The 26201-nt window shown below is 54.5% G+C and overlaps 5 protein-coding genes across 5 annotated transcripts; 3 read left to right on the forward strand and 2 right to left on the reverse strand.

The window, feature by feature from the left end:
• Positions 1-5885: 5885 nt before the first annotated feature.
• On the forward strand, positions 5886-7803 carry CGGC5_v009480 (uncharacterized protein; the record flags this gene model as incomplete). Its single annotated transcript, XM_032025415.2, has 5 exons — positions 5886-5904; positions 5989-6571; positions 7299-7358; positions 7412-7520; positions 7777-7803. The coding sequence occupies 5 exons, from the start codon at positions 5886-5888 to the stop codon at positions 7801-7803; spliced, it is 798 nt and encodes a 265-aa protein (XP_031878013.2).
• Positions 7804-8707: 904 nt separating this feature from the next.
• On the forward strand, positions 8708-10133 carry CGGC5_v009481 (Trichothecene 3-O-acetyltransferase TRI101; the record flags this gene model as incomplete). The annotated part of the gene is made up of 2 exons (XM_032025412.1): positions 8708-8863; positions 8940-10133. 2 exons carry the CDS (start codon positions 8708-8710, stop codon positions 10131-10133), a joined length of 1350 nt encoding a protein of 449 aa, XP_031878029.1.
• Positions 10134-10866: 733 nt separating this feature from the next.
• On the reverse strand, positions 10867-11322 carry CGGC5_v009482 (uncharacterized protein; the record flags this gene model as incomplete). The annotated part of the gene is made up of 1 exon (XM_032025411.1): positions 10867-11322. The coding sequence occupies one exon, from the start codon at positions 11320-11322 to the stop codon at positions 10867-10869; it is 456 nt and encodes a 151-aa protein (XP_031878061.1).
• A 7463-nt stretch (positions 11323-18785) lies between these two features.
• On the forward strand, positions 18786-19244 carry CGGC5_v009483 (uncharacterized protein; the record flags this gene model as incomplete). The annotated part of the gene is made up of 1 exon (XM_032025410.1): positions 18786-19244. The coding sequence occupies one exon, from the start codon at positions 18786-18788 to the stop codon at positions 19242-19244; it is 459 nt and encodes a 152-aa protein (XP_031878073.1).
• A 1515-nt stretch (positions 19245-20759) lies between these two features.
• On the reverse strand, positions 20760-21496 carry CGGC5_v009484 (uncharacterized protein; the record flags this gene model as incomplete). Its single annotated transcript, XM_066152175.1, has 3 exons — positions 20760-20867; positions 20947-21058; positions 21243-21496. 3 exons carry the CDS (start codon positions 21494-21496, stop codon positions 20760-20762), a joined length of 474 nt encoding a protein of 157 aa, XP_066008411.1.
• Between the last annotated feature and the right edge of the window lie 4705 nt (positions 21497-26201).

Here is a 26201-nt window from a genome sequence, read left to right on the forward strand (position 1 = left end):
TCCTACAGGATGAAGCGATGGAGCATTGCAATCACATCTCATTTAATACACTCAACCACACTCAGTGACTCGAGACCTGACTGGTAATGCTCTCTTTCGAGCTACGGCTAAGAGGGGGAGGGGGGCCCTGGATGCTTGGCAGCTGTTGCCCCACGCACTGCTGCTCCATCTGACATTGGATCGCTCAGATCAACGTCAGGATCTCACACGCCAGGAAGGGGCCGAGGGGCGTCGAGGGCACCTCCAACTCCAAAACTCCCCTTCCAGACCACGATCGCCGGCTGCGCCTGTTCACTCAGCACTTCCACCATCGAGGCCGCACGACTTCTGCGTCTTTTGTGCTGCCGAGCGCGAGACGCCTAGCTGCTACATCGGCTCGCATTACCCTCGCGGCCGAATACCGTCTCTCCTGCGTCTTGCACAGGCTCAGCGGCAGCGCTAAGAACCAAACGATTGCGATCGCTTCTACGGATACAGAGTTTTGTCAAATCACACGACCTCGACTCGAACATCGCGCCTATCGGGCGACACGGCAGTATCGATAACGACGGGAGATTCGAGGATACCGCGCAGGCCGCCATCTATTTGAGCCTACAGGAATGCTCGCGGCCGGGGGGCCACTGCGTTTTGTGTGACGAATAGGATGCTGTAGTACTGCTTTTTCATCTTCATTGGCGGTCAGCCATCCCTCGCATACATGAAGGGCGTCACGTAATCATCGATAAGTGGCCCGTCACAATGCGGTTCCTGCGATTGGGACCGCCCGCTCATATATCCACAATGAGGGGAAATACCCCATACGAGGAGACTTCCCAGAACGTCAGGAGGGCCAAAGAAGGCCGTCGCCGACGGCCGCGCTCTGTCATTGTTTTTGCTCCCACGGAATGCCCGCATCCCGTGACAAAAAGGCGATGCGGCCTCGTCCTGGGCGTTCGGCTACGAATGGATGAGGGTTGCCTACTCAGATATCACCATAGGTGGTGGAAAACCTCGTCTTAGGACTTCGATTGGAGACTCGACATGTCTCAGCGTATGAGTAACACACCACCTCGTGGCATCACGGAATCTGCGCCTCTGAAGGAATGCCCGTCTGGGCTCCTCGCTTACCCCTGTCCTGTCATCCCTCAGTGGAGCATCAGCATCTGAACTGACTCTCTCTCACTCTCAACCGCCCGAAAGAGGTTGTCAGAAGACATGCGAAAGCACAAAATCAGAGCATCTTATCAACCAAAACCCAACTTTTCTGGGCAACCCGCAGGGGCGCAAACAAGAACGACATCCCGGCCGGGTGTTCCTCTTTCCCCCAGAGCCTGTCTGCCCGATCACCTTTTGGCTGCTGCAGCTCCCCATCTGCAGAGATCATCACCGCCGAGCGAATCCTAGTCCCATCACACATGCTTCTTTGTTCTCTTCACCACACCGTCACCTCGTGCCCGACGGGGCCTTAGCCAACAACAGCAAGTTGATCCATCTAGTGGCTTGGGCACTACTCTATTTTTCGATTATACACAGGCCCTGCTGCTTACGTGCCAGAGAGACCGTTTTTTTTGCTGTGCTCGTGCTGACTTACAGCTGTTGGACCCCTGAGGCCCAGCCGCCCTGCCACCCGCATGCGGTCTAGTCGCGTGTGATTCGGACGGCGCTATCTGTGACTTTCGCCATGGACCCGCAGCGAGACCACCCCGGTCTACGGCCGGCACGAGCCATAGGCACCGCGGACGACGGGCACGCTAGGGCTCGCGCGCGCGGGGAGAGGCGGCGGAAGGAGGAGAGGGGAGGTCTGTTGGTGGTGGTGGTGGTGGCGGGCGGCGAGCGGCGACGGACGGACCGGGGGTTTGTGCACTCCAGGTCCCCATGTGTGATGAGAGGTGAACGCAATCGGGCCTTGAAGGTTGGTGGCGCCGGGGATGTTGTTGATGACTTACATAAGTTCAGGTCTTGGATGTTGTTGTCTTCTTCCTCACTTGCATGCCCATCGCTCGCTCCCTCGTATTCCCGTCGCCATGTCTCGGGAATTTTCTAGGGTTTTCCCTGAAGCCGTTGCATGTCTTGGAATCTGCGTTGTCTAGTTCAGACACTGAGAGCAGCAAGAGAAGCAGAGGAGGGGGCTGGGGGTAGGCGAGGCGGGATGGAAGACTTCCGTGCCTCGGGAATGACGATCTGTGAATCTTTGGCGGGAAGAAAGAACAAGAGAGAAAAAAGGTCCATCATCCAAGCGGTGAGCGTAAAAAGTGATGCAAGATGCATATCCCGTGGTCATGTGCCCTTGTCCAACGTACGAGGGTATTGGGCGGCGGCGGCGGCGGTTGGAGGGCCTTTTTTTCTCGCCTTGATTGTTCGTGCCACGATGATTCCTGCCCTATTGCTTTTTCCAAGTTAAACGCCCATCGTTGGGCACGTGGTCCTGTGCGACCCGTTTATCGGGAAGGTCGAAGTCGTTTGTGGAGCTTTGCGATTCGTGGGGCTGGCAGGTGGTTGATTGGCAGATATCGCACCTTATTTTTAAAAATCGGGTTCTTCCTCCTTAGGACTTTTTCTTGGTTATTCTCGTCGGCCGAAAACGGCGGCGCAAGGGGAGGGGGTGTAACTTGATTTTCGTGGGATTGAGGATCTCTCTCGGGCGCTTGGGTGCATTGTTGGTTCTGGGGACGATTGAGAGAGAGTTGGCTCAAGTCGGTGAGCATGTTGAGCCCCCCGTCTGCAGACAAGTAGTGAGTCATGATGGACGGTGATGTTCGTATTGACGCATTAGTCGCAGTAGAATTGATTAAGTCTGTTGTTGTGTTGAGCCAGAGTTGTCGGACTGGCTTCCCTCCTCCCAGCCACCGGCTGCGATTTCAGCACAACTTATTGTTCTTGGCGATTTGGTCTCAGTTGAGTTGTCAAAGTCCCTTCTCGGGTATGAGTGCCCTGCTGGGGTTGGTGAAGTGCCATCGCCTCGCCTCCCACCTGCAGCAGTTGACGTGAGACCCTGTTCCGAAAAGAGGTGCATTAGAGGGTGACGGGGATGGGGATGGGGGCATAACCGACTCCCGGCTTTCGATGGCCCGCCCCCGGTCCCGGGACAGGGACCCGCTCCGAGGTATGCGGGGCCGGGTTCAGTCTCAGATCTGCCCCGCCTGCTCCGTTCCAACGGTGAAAGGTCTAATTTAACGTCGTCTGAGACTGTGTTGGAGGGCTCTAACGGGCGTAAAGGGGACGTGCAGATGGAAGTGGTCACGAAAAGCTTGAAGAGTCTTCTGTTGAGGGTGGATGTAACGTGAAACCCTACAGTAACTAGGCTCTAGCCGTAAGCTCCTATCTCTCGGGCTTCACAACTCCCCATATCCTATCTTTACCCGGGGCCCTTTGGTCATTAGAACTGGGTCAGGTTTGAGGTTGTTGCGGCTCAGAATTCAGGTAAAGTTGCTGAAGCCTAAACCGGGCGCGAGTCAACTCAATCAAGCTCGGGTTTTCATTTCCAAACAGAGCCTGCTTTTGTCGAAAAAATGCCTGTCTGAAGCAAAACAAGCCATAGCCATAGCGCCAAGAAAGTCAATAGACGGGTTTGAGTTCTGTCGTCTCAGCTTCGTTGTAGACACATAGACAACACAGCCTAAGGCGTAGCTGTCATCTCGTCAAGCCCGGCGGGCAATTTTCCATTACAGTAGCATCGGCATACTGGAGTCAAGGTGATGGTAGAACTTCAAGTCAAGAGACTTGCTCCGCAGAGCACTGTAATAGCTATGTGAACCCTACTTCTGTTACAGGAAGTTCATCCAGAGAATATGTGGCTGTTGACTTGCTTGTGACGTATATAAAGCCGGTTGTCCACACAACAACTAACAGACCAAGTCATCAGAAAGCAGCATCATCACCTTCATTTACAAATTTCTATCACACGAGTCCCGACTTTCATTAACCATGCGTAACACGTACCTCCTCTCGTCCATTTTCTTCCTCACTTCGGTCTTTGCGATGCCGGGCGAGTTGATCGAGCGCCAGTCGGGATGCTCAACAAGCACTCTCGCGGGCAAATGTACCATCCCTGGAACATCGAACAACTTCTTCTGTCAGGTTGGGAGCCCGGCGTGCTCTGGAGGGTTGACCACGAAGAGCAGTATCAAGATTACGAACTGCTCTGGGCAAGGAGCGGCTTGCACGGCATCCGTAAGTCATATCTAGTCGTTCGCTTTAGATTAAGAATGAGCACTAAAAAGCTGGTAGCAAATGTGTTGCCCCCCATCCAACGAGGATTAGTCGACGCAAGATCCTGCGAAAGTAATTTCTTAGGAAGATGCGATTGCAAACACGTACACCAAGACGATAAATCGGCACCAGCTGTGAGACCAGCTTTGCAACCAAGGATATGATAGAGTACATATACGGACTCAGTTCAGATATACGCGCCTAGTACATAGACTTAGCATAAGTTCCTGGGGCTTCTTGATCAAATATTTCATGCTCATTCTCATGGTGCTCTTAAGCCTCTCAGGCTAAGTCATGCATTGTTTTATCCTTCACACTATGAATAGGAACTACCTTCTAGGCGGTTTATTTAACGTTCCTCCAGTCTTGGTTGAGAAGTTAGCAACGCTAACTGCTTAAATGTTGTCTCGGTCTTGATTATACAGGAACGCTATTGACAATACGTAATTAGAGACCCTTTGTTGGCTTATTAATGATGACTATACTAGTCACGAAGTTCCCTGCTCCATCTATCATCATTCCTAAATGGCCCATAGCACCGAACATGGGCTATTATAGACTTTCCGCAACTCTGGGAAAATCGAGCCCTCAAAGTTCGCCGCTGTTGCTAATTAGATACGACTTGGATTGAAGGCTGTGTCATACGATGCCTCTCCGGTGTCAACAACCGCCCAAACGCGCTGCCCTGAGGGTTGGTGGAAGACCATGCCGAACGACACATCCTCTCAGCTCCCAGGAGAAAGCTGGCCAAATTTGGCTCAATCTTCAAGAGCCCATCTTCGATGAAATAAGCGTAGAAGGCGGGTATTGATTGGTTCCTGCCAGCACTGTTGACGGGGCAGCCGAGGAACACTCCAACCTCCCAGCGCGTCAAACTCAACCACATCAAATAATTCAACTGCGTACGGTCTCAGAACATTCTATTTCAGTGGTTCAATAAAAAAAAAGAGCTATCCTGAAAAGTCGTAAGCATGAAATAGATGTCGGAGTGTTGCTGTGGGTGGAGCCTCATCGCGAGTATGCCCCGCCAGCCCTACTTGGTCCACCTCATCGCACACTTCCACCACATACGACCATACCCATTGGAAAACTCGGGATCCCGTCCGCTCTCCCATAGATAAGCCAATGAGGGCTGGAGTAGTAGTCGGGTCGGTGACGACCGGCGAATGCCCGGTGTTGTATGTTTTTTTGGTGTTTTGTTGTCATCTTTTGCTCTCTAGTAACCTAGTTCGAGTATGCTGGACTGCTAAGTGATAGCACTATCGTAGGTGTCAAACAGACTTCCAAGAACGCTATTGACAAGCATATGATGTCTTTGCCCTGGATGTGGATAATGACCGGTCTAATTACAACTCCGGACTAGTTCTGTTTTCATGAGTTCCTGGCTTCATCTCAACTTCCTCAGCGCCACTCCTGTTCATATGTTGTCTATTGCTTTACTCAAAGTCCATAGACCTCACCGCCCTTTTCAACCCATTGAGAAACTCAGAATCCCATCCGCTCTCCCATAGATAAGCTAGTGAGGGCCTCATATCTAGACAAACCCTCATAGGGAACTGAACAGACTCACAGACTGGGCCACAGCATTGCCTAGCCGAACCAATTTCTATTTACCTTCATCTCACACGTTTTCTCATGCCGTAGTACATACTTTCTGATGTTGCAACACACATCGCCTCATGTCACAACACGCCGCTATGCTTAGCTCTCTTCCGAGTCCTCAAGCACTCCGTCTCTTATGGAGGCTCCAGGGCCCTTTGTCCGAAAGCCTCTTTGTCGTGCGGAACTGAGACGCCCAAGACCCTCCGCACGAGCTCTTCACCACTCAGAACCTCATAGGCAACATTTCGTGGCACGCCATCTCACATGAGGCGCTCACGGAACCCAAAATCAAGACCATAAGCTTCCATGCCGATGTCTCAAAGCGCTGGCAGGGCGAATGGATCGAGTGGCATTTGCGACATGCTAGTCCTGACGATGACGACTGCGTCTATGGAGAGCTGCTGGACGACCTTCACTACGAGTCAGAGTGCAGCAGCAGCGAAGGAGACGAAGAAGACGACGATGGCGACGAGGGAGAGCTCTTGCGCTGCTCCGACACTGACCGGCCAAAACAAGCACTCCCTCTCGTCATCGAGACGTCCAACATAGAATGTATCACGATTAACGATTACGTCTCGGCGCTACACCCGTGGTTGATGGACCTGCGGCAGGACATCACACGAGCCGACAACATGTTGGGCGACAGGAAACCAGAGGAGTATGAGCATTTGATGTTGGATATTACCAATCCAAAGTATTTGAGCATTATGGACGAGAAGCGGTTTCTGGGTTACAGGTACAGGGGTCCGCCAGCCCAGGAGCCCATGAGCCAGGAGCACGCGTACTTGCTAAGCAATGTTTTGACACTCGACGTTCTTCCTTTCAGGAAAATCCTACGTGCAGGGGGTGATTCTGTATGATTCTACCTCAAAAATGGCGTGGATACAAAGATATATATACGCAGACTTTGGAGAACGAGACAAATTCTGGTCGACCGTGACACCAAGTCGCCCGCCTTCCACTCCTACATCACGCTCGTGGCCCCTGGACCGATGCCGACAACCACGGGACTACAGACATCCAGAAAGGATGGGAGAGGTCGAAAGAATGGCTATGTGGCATATTACATGACAAAGTTCACATCTTACTCTCCGCGCTTTCCCCTCCGCGCTTTCCACGGATGGCATGGGCGCATGGCTGTGCTTCTCTATTCCTGTTCCGGCGAATGAAATGCTTGGCGAACCATGACTTGGTAATGAATCAGGTGGAAGATTCTAAAACAACTTGCTCTTGGTGAAAGTCATGGATTAGTGAGAATCTCGCCTGTACAGCATCATTTTAATTGACTTTGGATGTTGCGTTAGGGTGACAGTTCCATACAAGACAACACCAGTCTCCAACACTCCTGCCTCATTTATTGTTAAGTATGACTCGCGGTTCTTTTCTGACGTGTGATCGTCTTGGACTCACCGAGATTCCGTGAGGGTACTGGCTTGACATTAAGACATTTAAGATCGCTCCCATCCCCTCTTCCCAGAGCTTGAACTTGACATCGCCGTATTCTTCAGTCCAGTTTACATCACCCACCCAATTTCAATTTCAACTTTCCAATCATCAAACCAATCCTTGTGAGTGTTTCTGTTCCAGAACATTATGTTCACTTCTGATAAAGCCGCTTCAGCCACGTCTCCACCATGCACTTCACCAGCTTCCTTTTGGCCGCCGCCACCGCGGTCTGCCTTGGGCCTTCTTTCGCCTCAGCCGAGTGCACACAGTTCAGGAACGGAAGGGTTTGTAGTGCGCCGTTTAGAAACATTTGTGGTGGCATGGGTACTGCGACTCTTACCTGCTGTACCGGAGTGGGCGATGCGGATTGTCAGTGAACGGAATGGATATGGGTTTTTTGGGACACTTAAAGTAAACAAGTGGTCCTTATCGTCAACTAGAGCACAAATACACGCAAATATTTACAGGTGCTCCCTTGGTTGATTTTACACCCGTCTGCGTCTAAGGTTCTGACGGTGTACCAACTTGCTGATGGCATAGGTCAAGTCCAAAGTCACGCTGCGATGAGAAGACTCAGATCCCATCATTATCACAAGTCCCCGTACGAATGAGACTAGCAGCTTGAGGCAGCCCTGTCTCTACTCAATCACCAACACACTAGAGACTTTGCTACTAACGTAGTAGTCTACTTATCCCCCTCTCACAGTGCAGTGATCTAGAAGATTGGCTCCGAGTCGCATGAGCTGTGGCGGCATATGTTGCTGAAGGGCAGTGTCTCGTTTTAGCAAGAAGCTGGTGATGCGCATCGTGATAGAATTTCTAGAGGGTTGCCTCCTCCGCACCTAGATTTCACTCGACAGCCGCCATCAGTGCCGGTAAAGGAGACCCGATATACCATTCAAAGTGACCAATAAATCATGCTGTCAGTGATGTATGAGCCTGAGAAGTGGGGTTGAGTTGCCAAGTGTTGGCGTCAACTCTTTTTGGGTGACTGGTGACCAACAAACATCCACTGAGAGTGGGATCGCGGAGTCGACACTTTATTCCCGTTTGCCAGTCTTGCGATGGCCATCAATCGTGAGTCCTCAGGATTCCCCAACGCCCAAATAGGCCATTGCTCCCCAGGTACATGCCATACAAGTCTAGTTTTGGTCGTGATCGTCGTAACTATTGAAATACCATGAAGGCATCAGCCACTCAAGCTGTGTTTTTGCAGCGTGACACCTTCCCAATTAGCACGTCTGCATCTGTGCAGGAACACGAGTAGAGTAGGCATTGGACCGAGCCAACAAAGAAGCAAGGAGGTAGACTGAGGTTGCTTCGTGGCTATGTAGCATAACACGCATGCTTTCAATACAACGAACCAATGCCGTTTGGTATTATATATGGTCGTCCACAACTTTGACTTGTTCATATTTGGCAAGAGACCTCCAGAGAACTAACGACCTGGCCCAAGCCTTCCACACAGAATATGGCAAAACAACAAATTTACCAACTTCGCCCTTACGGGTGGGAAAACGACCCCGAAAAAGAAAAGTTCAAAGTCTCTACGCTCGACTATCTCACGGCGCAAGTTTACTGCAACTATGCCGTCTTCTTCCGGCTATCAGACGAGGAGAAGACTCGAGTGATTGAGATCTTCAAGGCTGGTCTCGAAAGGACCCTTGCCCAAGCGCGGCATATGAACGGCTCCATCGAGAAAGATCCCGAGGGAGGTCATCACCAAGAAGAAGGAGAGCACTGTTGCGTTCCACGTCCAGTGGCTCGATGGCCCTTCCGACGCTGAGAAGTATCCGTCTTTTAACGATATCCACCAAGCAAACTACAACGCCGTGATACTCGGCGATCAGAGGCTCTGGAGCGTCCCGCCCATGACATACGGCGAAAAGTCTGAAGCCTACCCTGACAACAGCCCCGTAACCTCAGCTTTCAAAGCAAACTTCGTCCGCGGAGGCCTCGTCTTCAATATGCACCACCATCACTACGCCAACGATGTCATGGGCTGGGCTGGCTTCACACATCAACTGACAGAGAACTGCTACGCCATTGTCCACGGCACGCCGTTCCCCTCCTGGGACCCAGCTTGTAACGACCTGTCCCGCCTCACCAAGCCTGATCCTCCTGAAGAGCTGAGAGTCAGCGGCCGGCCTCCTCCAGAGCGTCACCCTGGCCACAAAGGCGGCGTTGATCTCCTCTATCATCTCCCCAAGAGCAAGGCTGCGAAGCTGAAGGAGCTCGCCAAACCAGAAGACGGCACCTGGATATCGACGTACGATGCCTTCGCCGCCTTCCTCTGGCGACATACGGTGCGTGTACGGGCCCCAATCTTCAAGACCGACCCGGATTCCAAGATCTTTTGGTGCGAGCCTGTCGATATGCGCCGACGAATGCATTCCCCGCCGCTTCCAGCTCGCATCCAGCAGAACGTCATGTCCGTGGCTGCCACAGCCAGTGCGCCGGTCGAACAGCCGACTACGAAGGAACTCATCTCCGAGTGGCCGCTGTGGAGAGTGGCTCGATATATCCGTCAGTTGACTGACAGTGTTACTCAAGAAGGCTTGGACAAGATGCTTGAGCAGGTTGCGCTGGTGCGCGAGAAGGCGACTATGAACATCCGGATTGATTCCTTTCCACCAATGTCAATCCTGCACACGGATCACCGTGATGCCAACATTGTGTCTGCGGATTTCGGCTTCGGGAAGCCTTCCGGTTACAGGCATTTGATGGACAAAGTGACCGAGGGTGTCGTTGTGATTTATCCTCCTCGCGACCCTTCTCCGGAATCAGACGAGGGCCCGGAGTTTGCAATCTCTTCTGAGAAGGATCTGGCTCACTTGCTGCTTGGAGATCCGGAATTCAATGAGTATTTCGAGTATCGCGGGGTTGATATCGAGTAGACGTCAACAGGCAGACATATTGTTGGCAGAGTCTGATTTGGGTTTAGTCTCGGTTGTCACCTTGCCAGTTTTGGTCTTGATTTACAAATGTCAACTTTCACTTCGGTGGGCTTCCGAGGGCATCAGTCTGCGTGCTATATCGCGACATGAGTTTTCTCGCTCTCGAGACTTTAGGCTGTAAGGAAATCCAATGGCCCAGAATTTCTGAGGCAGTTGCCAAAAGATGTATGTCACTGAATGTCTCAACATGTCACACTCCGTACCAATGGCTTTCATCATGCATCCTTTTTCTGTGAACTGGTGTCTCCAGGATGGTGGAGATATTGAAAACTACAAACATCTTGGGATATCACAAACCTTTTTCGGGTGATCTCGCACCGGCTCAATGAGAAGGGGTAAACATTGCCCATGTGGCTAAATGCGTCAGTTCCAGACACATATAGCAATACAGGACACCTGTAGATGGAGCACGCGTCGAACACCAAGACGGGCCCAACCTCGCGACATCGCGATCTCACGGTCTTCTCCACCGCCAGACACTGGGGAATGTTTACTATTTTCCGGAAAGGAGAGTTGTACTCAGATCATCGAGATTGATCATGATAGTTGTCGTATTGAACATTTGAAAGCAAGTTTTCACACGATCCTCCTGAGGAAAACCTGACAAACCGAAAACAGTCGAGACAAGAATCCTGAACACCTCAACCAAAGTCGTCCATCCTCACCCTCAACCTCACGCAATCACCTGAACCTTCCAATAGATCCTCTTCATCCACAAGCTCTTCAAAAACCAATCATCCCCAACCTTCTTCCAAACCTCGTGGTAATGCCCTGCCCCAGTCGAGTGCAGCCCATCCTCCGTATCCAGCGCGCCCCCATGGTAGACCACGGTGAAGATGGCCTTGACCTCGTCCTCGGCCGCCATATCCAGCTCGCCGGCGTTCACCATATGGACCGCGTCAATGTGCGCGTTCGTCTTGCTAAAGTGCGCCTGGAACGCGGCGAGGTTGTCAAAAGTCATCTCCGTGTCGCCCTGCTTCACGAGCGCCCCCTCCTTGTCAAAGAACTTGAAGGTCGCGTCAGGGAGGGCGATGCCGTCGAAGAGATGCCATTCGTTGGAGTCGGCGAAGCGGCAGTACTGTGCCTTCTTGTGCCGGATAGCTTCGGATATCTCGTACGGGACCGGCATGATGTTGTGAAACCCAAGGAATATGCTATCAGTGGTTGCTGCAGGAGCAGATCAGCGAGCGCAATGCAGCGACTTGGTCCAGTGATTTTATTAAACATGCATCTACAGCCTGATTTCAACCCATTCTCAACATCAACCCGTCTACAGCTCGTGAGTGAGGGGTTGGGCGGGGATTTCCTCTTGGCCGCCCCTCAATGAGAGAGAGCTGTTATCAGATCAGCCCGACGAAAGTAACATTACGAAAAGTCCCTGCAGATAATTGTCCACAGCCTGCTGAAGCTCTTGAAGATCCCTTTGCGTTCGCACCAATCAAGACAGACCATGATGACGGATGAAGGTTCTCCATTGGTCGCAGGTGTATCAACCACTGAAGACTCGCAGCTTGACGAATCGTGTTGCATGGTAAGCGAACACGTCTTTTCACAGTGCAGTGCACCCGCTCAACCCGCTTCCCTCTCTGCCAAACAATATCCGTATGCAGCCTGATCCTCTCCAATATCAAGGTTCAATCTGAGTCTGTCAAATGCCAGAGGGAGGAAAGGTGCGGTTGCAATATACTCAATCTCCCAAGCGCGCTTGCGGCATCTTCAACGTTCTATGCCGGACGACGGAACCCACACGCTTGACCGTTTCGCGAGTTCCACCGTTTGCATCCAGAGAAATCCGTCGCGCTGGAATTTAATTATGCAGCCGTTTCGGGCCGTGCACAATCTGGTTCCGTCTCTCCGGGTAACTAATCCGGTTGGGGAGGAGCCGAACAAGAGCCGGAAAGTTGGGAAGGAACTCCACATAAAAAAAAAAAAAAAAACCGTGAAGAAGGAAGCAATAAAGAAGGAGTGAAGCTAGGCCCAAAGAGTACCCCCTGCTCCGGGACCCGCAAGCCGCTGCCGGCCAAAATCACCTTCAGGAGCTTTCGCGTTTTGGACAAGGGGACCCGGCGGTCTTCTAGAAGCTCTCAATCTCGCCTGGCCTCTTTTTCTTTTCCCATTCTCCCGGTCGGTGCGCCAGCCAGGGGAGGGGGGCAGCGGCGGCCGGGGCAAGGTTGCCGCGGACGGGCAAGCGGGAAGACCTGGGAGCTAGGGGAGAGCTAGGGATCACAAATGGGCTTGCCAGGCTAAAATCACGAAATCCGCAAAGAGAAAGAAGAACGGCCGACCGGGCGCCTGGCACCGGCGATGGCTGGCGATGGCTGCGATGGGCTTGGAAGTTGGCTGGGGGTGTTTTGCAAAAAGAGATTTGGCTCGGGCTTCGCCTGCGGTTTGGCAAAATAGGCCCTGCGACGACAAACAACCGCCAGGCCCCAGCAGGTCGCCGACGCTTGTTTGGACGCGGCCTTCCTCCCTCAGTTGAAGGGCGGCGGCGGCGGTTTGTTTCTTCGGTGTGGCGTTCGTTTTCGGTGTCGATACCCGTGTTGTGGTGTAGTAGTCGTCCCTCCCTCCAGCCCTCTCCGTCGTTCGCTGAGTCGCTCTCGTGTCGTGGAGTTTTGCAATCCCGGTGTGTGATTTTCCGTAGGTACGGTGTACGGTCCACGGATACTGCCACTCGTGGATGGAACGAAAAGGGCGCGTTCGCAAATGTCAGGGCCGGCGTTTCAATCTGAACTTTTGCACTTGATCGTCGACTCAGTGCCGTCGCTGGCACGGACCGGATGCGACTCGAATGCAGCCGCCGCGCTGGTGCCCGTCAGTCAGGCATGTGTCGGAGTAGCATCCGTCGCCCATTTTCCCATCCATCACCCGCCTCAGGTCGTCTTGTTTAATGGACATGAAACAAGGACGAAAAAGGAACTGTGTGTTGGGTGCAGCATTCCATGGATTTTGATGTGCCTGCTTGGCCTGCCTGCCTGCCGCCCAGTCGATCGCCCACGGGCCACTGCCTGTCTTCCGCTTCCCCAATACCCGGAGGCGAAAGGGATTCTTATCCGATTGCTTTGCCCCTGCGTACGCCATTGATGTGGCTTTCCCTTGCATGCCTGCATCATGCCTTTTGCGACTGCGATATCGCGAGCCAGTGGTTTTCGCTGCTGGATATCCGACAATGCCGAATCGGGATGGGATAATGCCGTTGACGAAAGGGGACCAGTCACAGCGCGAGAAGGCAGCTTTGCCATATCATTTGGCAAAAGAGGCCAGAATGCGAGAGTCATCAACGCTCCGTTTCGGTTGGCTTACGACGCAAACGACGGAACAACAAGAGACGGGATGGGTGGCTGTTGTTGGTGTTGGTGCCGTCGTCGCAAACTGCGTTCAAGGCCCAATCCGAACTCACCGTTTGATGGTCAATGGGTGTTTGTGCGACTGGGGTAGCGGGGAAGAGACGGGGAAGAGACACAAGCAAAGCAAAGACAGGCACAAGCCGAACACACATGCATTCGGCTCTCTCTCAACGGCTTTGCTTGTTCCTTCTGCCTGCGGATTCGGTATCTCTCTTGGCTTAGGTGAGGTAAGCAGGCAAGCGGCAGAAATAATCGGTCAAACAAAGCAAGTAGGAAGTGATTTACACCGTTCTCGTCCCAACACACCCACACCCTCACCCTCTACACCCACCAACAACCGACGGCCAACAGCCATGGCGATCCGGGGTAACAAAGGCCGGCGGTGGTGGTGGTACCGTCTTGGAAGGGCAGTATGTAATCCGGCGCGCGCCACCCCCAGTCTGAGTCAGGCCGGGGAAGCACTCGCCTCGGGTCGGGCTGAGCTGCCAGCCAGTCACCTCGGCCGGATTTCGCTGCGGACAGAGGGATGTTGTTCAATGGTAAGTAGCCGAGTGTATGAATAGTACTCTGCATGTAAGAGGTGAGAGTAAGGTTGTATAGGCGCAGGGCGGTAAAGTGCCCGTACGGATACACTACTATGTACGTCGTTGTCGTTGTCGAATACGTATCAATATAGTAGCTACGGATACCTTACCTTACATCAAGGTGTAAGGCGGTCAACGAGTATGCAGCTGTCACCGCCCCTCCCCCAGGTTTGCCTTTGCTACTGCTGCTGCTGCTTGCTGTGTTGTAACGGTGTTTGAGTCGTATCGCATCAGTATTGGCATGGGAATTGTCATTAGACGGCCAAGGTGTCAACACTCGAATTCGGAAACATTGGACGTTGGGGGGGGGGGGGGGGGGGGGGGGGGGGGGCATGCTAGTCAGCCAGCATCCAGCAGGCAGGGCAATCAGAGTCAGTCAGGATTCGGATTCAGCGAGAAATAGGCAGCGCAACCCATCCTGTACGAACGGATGGATTCGTAAGTTTCTCGTCGTCGCATCTTGTGGGAAAAATAGGCGGATGCGGGATCATGGATGCGCGCGTTCGCACGAAGGAGGTTCGCTTCAGCAGTTCAGGGGTGTCAGAGGTAAGGTAGGTAGATGCCTACGGATACGACAAGTTGTAGTCTGGAGGAATGGAGGAATTTCGGGCATGCGACGGAATTGCACAGGAGGGAGACAGACTGCTTCGGTCGCATCGTTGCATCCGGGCCATCAAATCCATCCAAGCCAGTCGCATTCTCAAGAATGATTGCCCTGAATCATCCCAAACCTTGTGGTGTGGCTTGAGGGGTTGGCATTTGCTGCCCTGTCCCGAGGCGGACGATGAATGGGTTTGATCGTGATTGATGGCTGCCGCGCCCACGCCCCCTGGCATCCCGAGCTCTCTCGCTTCGCTTCGGTGAGCCTTGTCGACGACGACGACGACGACGGGCACACCTCGTGGAAGAAAGAAGAAGCGCCTCAAATGATCAGGATCCATGTCCTCGCCTCGTCCTGCCCTGCCCCGGCCTTGCCATCTATCTACGCCTGACTCCGGGCACCTGGGACACCACAGCTTGGGACACATCCAGCATGATTAAGATGAGATGCCGGGGTAGCACGGCCTGGGGTTGACTGCTGCGGTCGCGACAAAAGCGACCGAGGTCGACGAAGACGGGGGAAAACGAACCTCGCAAGAAATAAATTGGATGCCGAAAAAAAACAAAAGACCAACAGCAGCCAAATTACCTGAGACAGACCCCCGGGGACCCAACCCGGCGCAGCGGGTTGGATGGGGCAGGTGAGAAGTGAGAGACAACGGCAGTGAGCCGGGGGTACGGAATTGGTTTTTTTCGTCCCTACTCTCCCGGTTAGGGCACGCCATGATTGCTTTTTGCTGGCCCCCGTCTGGCAATCTTGGGAAAAAAAAAAGAAAGAAGAAACCGATTTTGTGTGTGCGATTTCGCCGTTCTCGTTTGTGACTGGAGCGGGATGGGCGCGGATGCAATGCGATGCGATGCGCCGCGCGGGGCGCCAGACACGGCGACTCGGCGGTCCATCAGCCCTGGACGGGAGTCGGGACGGTGTGCTGGATGCAGCCACGGCAGACGGGCTGGCACACCTACTTTTGTAGTGCATAGAAGGTATTTTGAAGGGTTCATTCTGGTGGCTGACCACTGCAGGTGTGGTACAAGTACAAGGCCGTAGGGCAGATGTTGGTGTTTGGTGTTGGGACAGGAACAAGAGCAGACGTAACCATCCATCAGAGTTGACCGGCGGCGGTGAATCACCGCCGGTCGCTCGCACATGGAGTCTTGCGCACCTCAGTGTTGTAAGTTGCTTGCTGGGTTGGTTGGCAATGCGTGCGTGCGTGCGCAAATGGGACGGAATGGAATGGCATCCATCCTCTCGCTGTGGTTCCCCGAATGCATCTGTTGTCGCGCAATTGCGCTTCGTCCTCTTGTCCGCCTCCCCGGTCGGCCCCCGGTGGCCCCCTCCCCCCTTGAGAGAGGGGGCCTATTGACGCCCAAAGAAAGGGAACAATTTGAAGCTAGAACCTGACGATCCACGGCTCCTCCTCAGAGAGAAGAGGAGTGAGGGGGTGTGTGATGGTGACTACGAAGTACGAAAGCAAGGCTAGCAACAACTACCAACGACCTGAAGAAGCTGTTTGAGGTGAACTGGTGAGGGGTGTGTACGACAACCAACGACGTGGACAACATGACTGACACGACAGGTACAATCAGAAGCAGACAGACAGACAGAGCCCCCCTCATTTGAATCACTCGGTGAAGGTTTGCGATTTCAGCGAGAGATGAACGATTGGGGGGATGTCCAATGGGGTTGGCATCGTCGGCGAGGAATTCCTGCGAGAGTTACGCGCAAGTCGCAAGCCGCGCAATGCTATGCCGCGAGATAGTGCGTAAAGGGCAGCGAGAGAAGGGCCATGGCCTGGATGCCAGAGACTGGACGGACATGCACCGAGCGCACCGAGGCCTGGTCTGGTCTGGCCTGGCTACCTTATCCGCAGAGGTATTGTCCAGCTAACGGTCGCTGGAATCTACTGCTGCGGCAAGTACCTGCCCGTGAGGGCTGGCCCGAGGGCCGGGGCAGTCCAGATTGTGCTCTTGTGCTCCCGGGGGACAGGGCCCATCAAGGCCCGCCCTGAAGAAGAAGAAAAGGGAAGGCCAGAAGCTGTGGACACTGCGCCTGGGGCGGCCTGGACGAGAGTCTGGAGACGGGAAGGAGGACCTGCCGCTGCCGTTGCCGCTGTCGGGACGGTTTTTGGCAGGCATTGGCAGAGGCCCCGAGCAGCCAGGCCTGAGAAAGAGAAAGAGACCTAAGCAGGGCCCCCAGGGCGGTGGGCATCCCGCGGCTCGCTAGGAAGAGGGCCCCGGGAGAGACAGCAGCAGTCAGTCACTGTGAAGACGGGGGCCTTTGGGGCCTTGGGGCCTTGGGACCTTTGGATGGGGGGCCCGAGGGGGGCCTGAGAGGTGATGGACCATGGACCATGGACCATGGACCTGCCTCACTGTGATGAGTCTCTCTCCTGGGCTCCTTCCCTCCAAGGGAAAAAGGAAGAGTCATGATCCATCGCGGAGGGGGGTTGCTCTGCAGCCAATCAATCCCGATTCCCGACACACCTCACTCACCCCCCCTCACGACAAGGCGGTCAAACACCGCTCATTCTTTTTCCGTTTTCTTGGTTGCTTTTTGCGTGGCTGCTGCCGCTCTGCCGCAACTGAGTTGCTCCCGCTGCTTCCCCGTATGCGGCCTCGCTCCGTTTGTCTCATCCCAAGATTCTGCCAGGCTCTTGGCTCGCGTTGGCTGCCAACCCAACCCGTCCCTGACTCTGACTCTCTATCTAGCTCTCCCTTCAGCGCATCTCGGAAGCCCTGAGCAGCTTGGAGGTGCAGTAGCAGGCTGTAGGGAGGACCGTGTTTGTGCCTGCGGCGTGGGGGAACAATCAGCTACACAGCTGCGACTCACAGAAACGGTGTTTTGCGCTGCAGATGCCAGCTGGAATGTCGTCTCCCTGCGTACTCCGTACGGATACCTGCGATAAGGTACCCATCACGAACTCGACCGCGACCTGGACCGCTTGCACACGGATTCTGGCCCGTCCGTTCGCATTCCCCCGACCTGGCGATTCAGCTCTGTTTGCGCCATGATGTTCGTTTGAGCCATCAACAAGAGAAACAAGAGAAGATGCCCTCCTCTGCGCTGCCACTATATTATCCATGACTCTTTCGCCCTCATGTCCGAGTCATCCTGCTGTTTCGCTCTCTCCCACCAGAGTATCAGCATCAGCAGCAAATCCAGTATCATCAGCGTCATCGCAACCATCACAAGTCAGCGTCGCCCGCGTCGTCGTCACCAGGCATACAACCTCCCGCCGTCGCCGAATTACACATCAACACCACCACCAGGAAAGCAGGATTTCCATCGTTCCGCCCGTATCCTACAATTCGGACTTTCAGCGACTCAGAACCTTCCTTCCGTACCTACCGGCGCCGTATTTACAGGTACAAATCGGTCGCTCAGCTCAGCTCCAGCTCCTCGGCAACGCCACGTCAAGAATAGTCACCAGCCAAGGTCGCCGTCCAACCCAAAAGCAACCCGTTACGCCGACTCTACCGTTCCACTCAGCAAAGAAACGGACTACGGACTTCCTCCCGCGCGCCGCCCAGCCCAGCCCTGTCTCTGTGTCCAGGTCCCCCTCCGTCTTTACGGCGTTTTTACCACCGACACGCCCACCTCTCACACCTGTGGACGGTGACACCCCCTGACACGCCCCCCTCAACGACAACTGCAACCGCTTCCGCCCCGAGCAACCCCCCCAGGCCCAGCCCAGACTTCCCTGCGCTGTCAGCTCCCACTCCCCATCTCCGTCACCGCCTCCCTGCCTTGTTTTCCCACCCCCTCGGGATCCCGGGAATCACTGTTGCCCCCATCTTTTAGGCTTGCAAAGTCCACTCTCCGAAATTCCTCGGAACGTTACCCTGCCCAACCTTGCACCTCCTGGGCCTCACCACACCCCCTTTCACACCCCCCCAAACCAGAGGCAGGCAGACGCGCCTCTGGCTTATAAGTCTGCCGTGTCCACCTTCTCCCACACTCTTCCACCGAACGCGAAATCATCGTCGATATCAACACTCAACACTCAAGACCAACTGGTCCCAAGAGAAGAACAACTCCACTCTTCACTCAACACATCACAGCCATGTACGGCTCATACGGTTCATACAGCTCCATGGGCGCCATGTCCATCTCGGTTCCCATCGACATCGGCTCCAGCAACATGCTCGCCCACGACCGCTCTTGCGCCTTCCCTTCGTGGCCCCGCCGCGAGACCCTCGCCGACTTTGACGGCGAGCCAAGAGCGACCTCTTACCTCTCCGACGAGGACCTCTTCCCTCAGGACTTTGAGGACGACGCCCACTCCGTCTCCAGCCACGGCAGCTTCTCCTCGCCCAACTCCCGCTCGCCCCAGATCACCGAGGCCGAGCTTCTTGAGATGGAACGCGAGCGGATGGCCATGCAGCGCGAGGCCATGCGCTGCGTCATGCTCGAGAAGGAGCGCCGCCGCCAGCAAGCCCTCAAGCAGAAGCAGGCCCGTCGCAGCAGCTCCAAGAAGAGCCCCAAGAGCAAGTCCTCTGCCATGGCTCCCATCGCCGAGTGAAGCTCTTCAGCAAGCTGTGGCGGTGCGCCCAGCTCCCAGCTCTCACTTCGGACGAGCAACCTAGCTCGCTTACACAACACCTCAACCAGCTCTAATCCCTAATGACGGTTCAACTGCAGCCGTGTCGGCGGCGACCACCAACCCGATCTACTCTCAAACGGTCCAGGTCGCCGGCCGCCAAACGCAAATCTCATCCTCGGCTTCCATCGAGAAGTCGACACAACGAACACTATCGGCTTTCGACAACCAGCATTCTGACAGCACGGGGCGATTCGGAAGACCGTGTGGGGGGAAGCACAAGCAAAGCCGACCGTGGGGGACCCGCAGCAGCAGTGTCTCAGCCACACTAGCACAAGCTGGGCGGTATCGGCCACGCACCGAGGAGTCATCCGCCTCGGAGAGGTGTGGCAGGTGAGGACAGGTCGGCTGCGCTGCCTCGTCGCAATGCAACCGAACCTGATCCCGGCATTTGATCGAGGGTGGCCTCGTGGATTCATCATGGGCGCGTAGCCATTTCACATGCTGCGCTGCCTTGGGTTTTCTTTTTGTCTTTTTAACTCTTTCGTGTTGATACCCCCCGCTGTAGCCATCGAGGCTCGCAACTATTTTTGTCGCATGGAGTTTATCACTGTTGATTTGGAGGAACATCATGGGAAAGGAGCACAGTACATGCTTGCATCACTGCATCGAGCTATTGGGGCATTTGGATCAGCATCGGAATATCACATCATCAGCGTCATGTTTCTTCATTTAGTAGCTAGTCTTAGTTAGAGATACCCTTCGCCACGCGCGACAACAACATTTGAGTTCTTATTCTACACCATCACAAAATATGCATCCTCATCGCAACGTGACAAATGATCTCAAGAGGCGGCGACTACTACAGAGTACTGCACACCCAACCGAATCTACTGATGCCTCCACAACGTCACACATTTGAAATCTTGATCTGTGAAAGTCATCTTGAGGCCGCTGCAAGAGTCATAGTTGATCAGCATAGCCGTTAGCATGTGCCGCCGACTCGGTAAGTGCCTGCCGCTGGTGCGCACCCGCGCGCTGCTGGTGCTGACAAGTCAGCGAGCGGCAGCAGTAGAAGCTCTAATTTACAGTGTGTGTGTTGGTTTGGGCCTGCCTTTGCCCTGCCTGGGAGAAGGTTTATCCTCATTAGCCACAGCGAATAATGTCGTCATCACCCGCGGCGCAGAGTTGGCCTCGACCAACTCCTCAAACGGTCGGGAACGGTCGGGGGAATAAGCCAGCTCTCCACTGTGCTGCTAGGCGCCCTCTCTGTGGCTCTGCCATTCCGCACTCCTCTCCACACAGAGTGAGTCCGTCCATTGTTATGCCGTTTGTTGCTCCGCAGCCTGCGCCTCATCCAATCTAGACCCTTTACCTATCGTAAATGGGCTTTCCCCGTATTTCCCTCCCCCAGGATACCGAGAGTTCGTAAAATGGAATTTGTCCGCTGTTTCTATTTGTGATTTCCAACCACAAGAATTCCGGGGCTGGCATTCGTCATCCAGCCTTTTCGCTGCGTGGCTGCGTCTGCTGGGCGGCCTCTGATGGCGAAAAAAGGTTGAATGTTGCCTCGGCACCGCGAGAATACGAACAGCTTCGTCGTCCCTGTTTGTTGTTATTGTTGTGTCGGGATGTTGGGGCGTGGCCGTGGCGGCGGGTATGGGAAAGACCGCGGTAAACTTACCAGCAACCGCTTGCGTCCCGCCGTCGGCTCTTTGCTACTAGCGTTCTGGGCCGACGCCATCTTCTTCTTGGTGGGAGGGATGGATGGGGGAGCAGAGCAGATGTCAACAAGTCTGCAGCTTGCGAGGATCGGGGTGGATCGGAGATCCCAAGGGCTCGGGTCCGCCACATCCTTGACCAACGGCCGTCGAGCTGTTGTTATTGCTGACCCGGCAAGCCAGCCAACCAACCCAAGCCACTCAACCAAGCAAATCACGAAGCGTCTTCGGAAGCTTAGGGGGGAGGGAGTGTAATTACATTGCAATGCCGTGAATGTCGTTGACCAGCGCAAACCTCGGGATGCCATGGATGATCTGATCTACCGAGGCGGCCGAGGATAGGAAAGTCTGGGGAAGGGAGCCGACCGGAATGCAAATGCGTGATTGATAGGCATGCATGTCTCTGCCGATGACGGAAGAGCGGAGGGGATTGGCGATTTTGCGCCGATGCGGGGACGGGATGTTTCGGGAGGTGTTGATGAAGATGTCAAGGTCTTGGATTATCGCGAGCATCAGTTTCGTAGAGGGTTATGCGCAATGATCTGATATCGAGGCTTGAGTCAATCTCCCCGCATCACGAGTTGGTGATCTTTTTGGAGTCGTCTATCTAGATGAGAATCGAGATTGTGGCGTAGGCTTAGATAGAGATCGCTAATATCATGCCACCTCTTTTCTCACACACACAGTGTTCAGCTGTCGACCGTGAGACCTCAGCTGGTGTGTGTTATTCGAAGGGTGCCCTTCTGGCGGTCAATCTACGTGCGGCTCCGGAGAGTGTCAGCCGGGGGTGTCGTTGACCGACTTGAGGAGCCAAATGTCCCAGTGCACACATGCATGCATTCCTGACTCTTCCTTCCGGTCCTTGGATCATCTTCGACAACATATCCTCACCAAAAGATGAACACCCCGAGAAACAAGCGCGTCTCGGTATCTTGCGTCGCTTGCATCATAAACCCCCTCACTCTGTGGAAGTGTGTCTAGGTTCGGTTCTGCGAAACCGGTATTTTGCGTCAACAAGAGAATATGCGATCTTGCTCCGAACCTTGATTTCCTGCTGTCATTGACTCGAGCAATTCCGTCTGTAATCTTGTTGCCGGTAGGGCTGCGTAAGTGCGGGAGAGAACGGAGCACGGGTTTCCGTAATGGTGGTAAGCAGCTTGGCGGTAAACCCTCCCCGCATACTAGGCGGTAAAGGGCCAGCAGCACCTCAGCACCTCAGCACGCGGGGTAGATTGCTCCGTGATAGATAACGCGCGGGAGAGAGCCCAGAGATCTTCCGTCCGTTACCGACGAACCGTTGGACATTACGGCCGAGCTTCTTCCTTTTGGCTCGTGAATTGTGCAGGACAGGACAGGACAGGACAGGACCCGTCCGTCAGCGCGGTCCGCGGTCCCACAAAGGGAGGTGGCAGCGCGGGTCCTCTCTCTTCTTCTTCTTCCCAAATCCCAACTTCCCAAATGTCTGGCCCTGGAGATTGTTTAGTCATGGTAATATCCGTTTTACATGCACCCCCTTTTGCGACCGTCGGGGGCAGGGACTCTCTGACCGCCTGGGTTCTTGGGTTTTGCGCTCAACCGAGCCGATGAGTGGATGACGACGGGGCTCCTTTCCCCGCCGGGCCACCGTTTTCTTCTTCCTCAGTGTCCTGCGGGACGTTCTCGACCGCCAGAATGGAGAACAGGAAAAGGGTCCCTGCACCGGGATGGGGTCCCGGACGCCTGGGCCTCGTTCAGATTACCCATGCACCCATACCCATACCCATGCTCGACTCGCTGCGTCCCAAAGAGGGAACTGGGAAATTTGACAAAGAGGGATGCCCCGGCCGACCACCCAGGGCCAAACGTGTCAACCCCCGGGAGCGATCGTCCCGTCGTCGGGTCGAGGAGCCAGAGAGAGGGGGGTGGGTGATGAGGGAAGTGAGTGAGCTCTCGTGGCTCTGGGTCCCGCAGTGTCCACTGTCCAGTCAACTCCTCTTTACCTTAGCCGGGCCTTTGGGCTCTTTTTCTCCCGGTGGAGCTCCCCAGTGGATGTTGATGGCTCTTGCGGCAGCAGGAGGAGGAGGAACAATGATGAGCTCCTCTCTCTGCAAATTTTTTCCACATGGAAACTGGGTCTTGCGGGATTAGATGCAGGGAAGACACTGATGAGAAACACCACTTGCACGGAAGAGGACGGTGGTTGAGAACAATCACAAGCGCAACCGGCCCTTCTCTGCAACGACTCGAAAGAATGAAAAAAAGCTTCAAGCTAGAGCCCTAGGATAGTGAGAGCCCGCATGCAAATTTGACATGCGGTATCCATCCGTCCGCCCAGCCTTCTCTTTCAAAACGCGGTGCCTCTCCGAGGCTCTTCTTCGGCATTATCATTCGTGGAAAGGGACGATTCATGACCCACCCTATAGAAAATTCTTTTAAAATTCTTTTGCATGCTCCCCCGCGCGCGCGGTCCACGTCCCCAACACGCGGCACACACAACACGGTACACGGTTAAAGTACCACCAGCCATCCTCGACTCGGTGCCGCGACTCATTTACCGAAACGACACCGAGACGATGCCACATCCCCCGAAAACCATCGGAGCGTGTCCGACGAACACCACCCCTCCTCCTCCTCAGTATCCTCCCCCGCCGGTGTTTGTCCCGGCCACACCTTTCTCGGTGGCTCATGAGTCGTGTGGCGCAGAGGGTGAGAGCTTCAACCTTGGAAGAGGCGCTCTCAAGCTCCGAAATAAGCATCCTGAAGCGCAGTCTTCGCAATCTTCGTCGCGCAGAGGCCAACACCCTACGCAATCATGCATCTCTTTTTCTTCTTTTTTTCTTCCATGTGAAATTCTTAATTTATTTTTCTTGTCAGGGTCCAAACTGAGTCGTGAACCCCACGAATCGTCAAGATGATCAGCCTAAAGACAGACGTCAATTATGACTTCAAATGACTTCATCTGGAGACACCGGTTTGAACAAAACCTTCTTCACCCTGTTTTGTGCTGCAACTTTCTTCCCGGCCGGCAAGACGATAAGCTAGCCAAACCAACCCTGCCAAGGAAAAATAGACAGAAGAATTCTCTTCTGGAATAGCATCGCGAACGGGAAGCCCAAGCGGTTTGGCCACCCGCACAGACTCTTGACGGTCTTCCTTTTCCGCCCATCCTGAAGCATTGGCCCTTTTCCCCGTGGTGCGGCGTGCCTGACTTGCTAGATGCTTTTCCTTGTGTCCGTCCTGACTAGCGAAAGAAAAACCTGGGGTAAAGGACTTCTTTTTTTGATGGAAGTTGAAACCCATGGCGTCAAGCCACCGTCGAGTCCGTCTTCTCTATTTCCGTTGGCTGAGAAGCAAGCAACCTGCGTTACACAAGACAAGCCGCTTCTTTACAGGTCAAGTCTCAGTTAGTGCGCATTGCAAAACCAACCAACCCGATAACAGGTTTCTTAGTTGCTTCTCAACCAACCCCCAAGACGTAAGACGAATAAGGATGCACGGCGTGTGTTTCCCCCGTTCGCCAACAGAAACAGCAGATCGATCAGTTGCCGTATCGATTATTATGGAGAGTCCGTTTCGAGAGTGGACGTCTTCAAGTGCTTCAAGGTGATCCGTACAAACAGCACAGCAGTCCAGAACCTCCGGGAGATCTGCCTGCCGTCCGATAAGACTTGCAGAGTTTCGGGGCCAAACCCGTCGTTGTCGTGCGCACGTTTCGCGGGTAACTGGGACCTGACCTTCGGATATGTTCATTCTTTGCTTGTGCTTGCTGACTGATGAAGAAGAATACTGGAGACTGACGACCGGCTGGACGGACGGGTGGATGGAATGGTTGGCTGTTGGTTCGTCCGGCATTGTTGAAGGTTAAACGGAGCTCAAGCCGCCGTTGATGGCAGTGGGCCAGTGGACTTCAGAACCGAAGGCACATGCACGATTGACGGGGACCCGCAGAGGACGGACACATCCCCGCAACCGTATCGAGAGAGAGAACCGTTCTACACTGCGTCTGGCAACTGCCAAAAACGGCAGGTCTGTCGAAACGGACCCTACCTGCTTCTTTTAGTGCGAGGTGGTATCCGTCCATAGTGCTCCCGCCGTAACCGCGTCTTATCTCAGCACAGACTTGACCGGTCGATAAGATTATCACCGCCGGAGAACGTGGGGTTTGACCGGTCCCTAAGGAAGATGGATGGTGTTATCGCGTTTCCCGTATTGCTTACCCCATCCTCCCCAAGGCCGCCCCCGAGGAACATTCTCGTATGCTGTCATCCGGCGTTGGCATTGCTATTTTCAACTCTTGCTATCCGTAATGGGCGCCGGTGGCACGACGCCTAGAGAAGGGGGGAATACAGGCAGACGGCAGGTCCAGTTCCATCGCGTTTCCATCGTGGGAGCTACGTTGCGCCATCGCGAGGCCTCTGCACAGTCCCCTACGGATCTATGGCCTGGTATGGAAGGGCTTGGACGATGGCCCGGGAGGGGTCGGTGCTCCCGTCCGAAGGCCATCACGCTATCTTTGGGTTGTATATCTTTAGACGGCCGACAGCGCCGCTCGCAGAGGAAACCCGCCGGTGCCGGTGGCTGATAGTCAGTGCTCCTCAACGCCCCGGATTCCAGTTCCCCGGCCTATCTAAACGAGCAACTCGCAATCCGAAAGAAGACGAAGGGCGACGACGACGTTGAACGCCAAGGTATGAACGGACGGACTGCGATAGCCAGGCGAAAACGGATTCCGAGTCCGCGCTTGTTCACGTCGCCTGAGGATGAGGCAGGCGGTGGGGGTTTGGGGGTGCCTCTTTGGGACACCGATAAAGATTACGGCGGTGGTGGTGGTGGTGGTCCATCTTGGAAACGTGGGGGTGTTGGTTGGGTGATTTGCGCCCATCATCCCCGGCGCATTCCCAGCAGAGGCTCGGTCTCAGTCTGCTGTTCCCGTCGCTGCGCTGGCACTGGTTGCGAGAGCATCATCAGATAACGGACACCGACAACTTGCTTTTGGTCTCTGCCCAACGAACACCACCACCCTTTTTCTCTTGAAATGACCTCACACGCAAGACAAACAAGCAACCAACACCCCCGATGCTCCGATGGCGCCGCTTGCTTCACTCTGCAGCCCAATCGACAAAACGAAATGAAATCGGCATCAGTCTCAGGTCTCAGAAACCAAGCGCCGGAATAACAAACGGCAGGATGGAATATGACAAGTGACCGGCTGGGCTCCGGCTCCCCGGGGGGTCGGGTA

Source organism: Colletotrichum fructicola, assembly GCF_000319635.2.
Source record: "Colletotrichum fructicola Nara gc5 chromosome Unknown KSG_Nara_v1_contig05, whole genome shotgun sequence".
Classification (NCBI taxonomy): domain Eukaryota; kingdom Fungi; phylum Ascomycota; class Sordariomycetes; order Glomerellales; family Glomerellaceae; genus Colletotrichum; species Colletotrichum fructicola.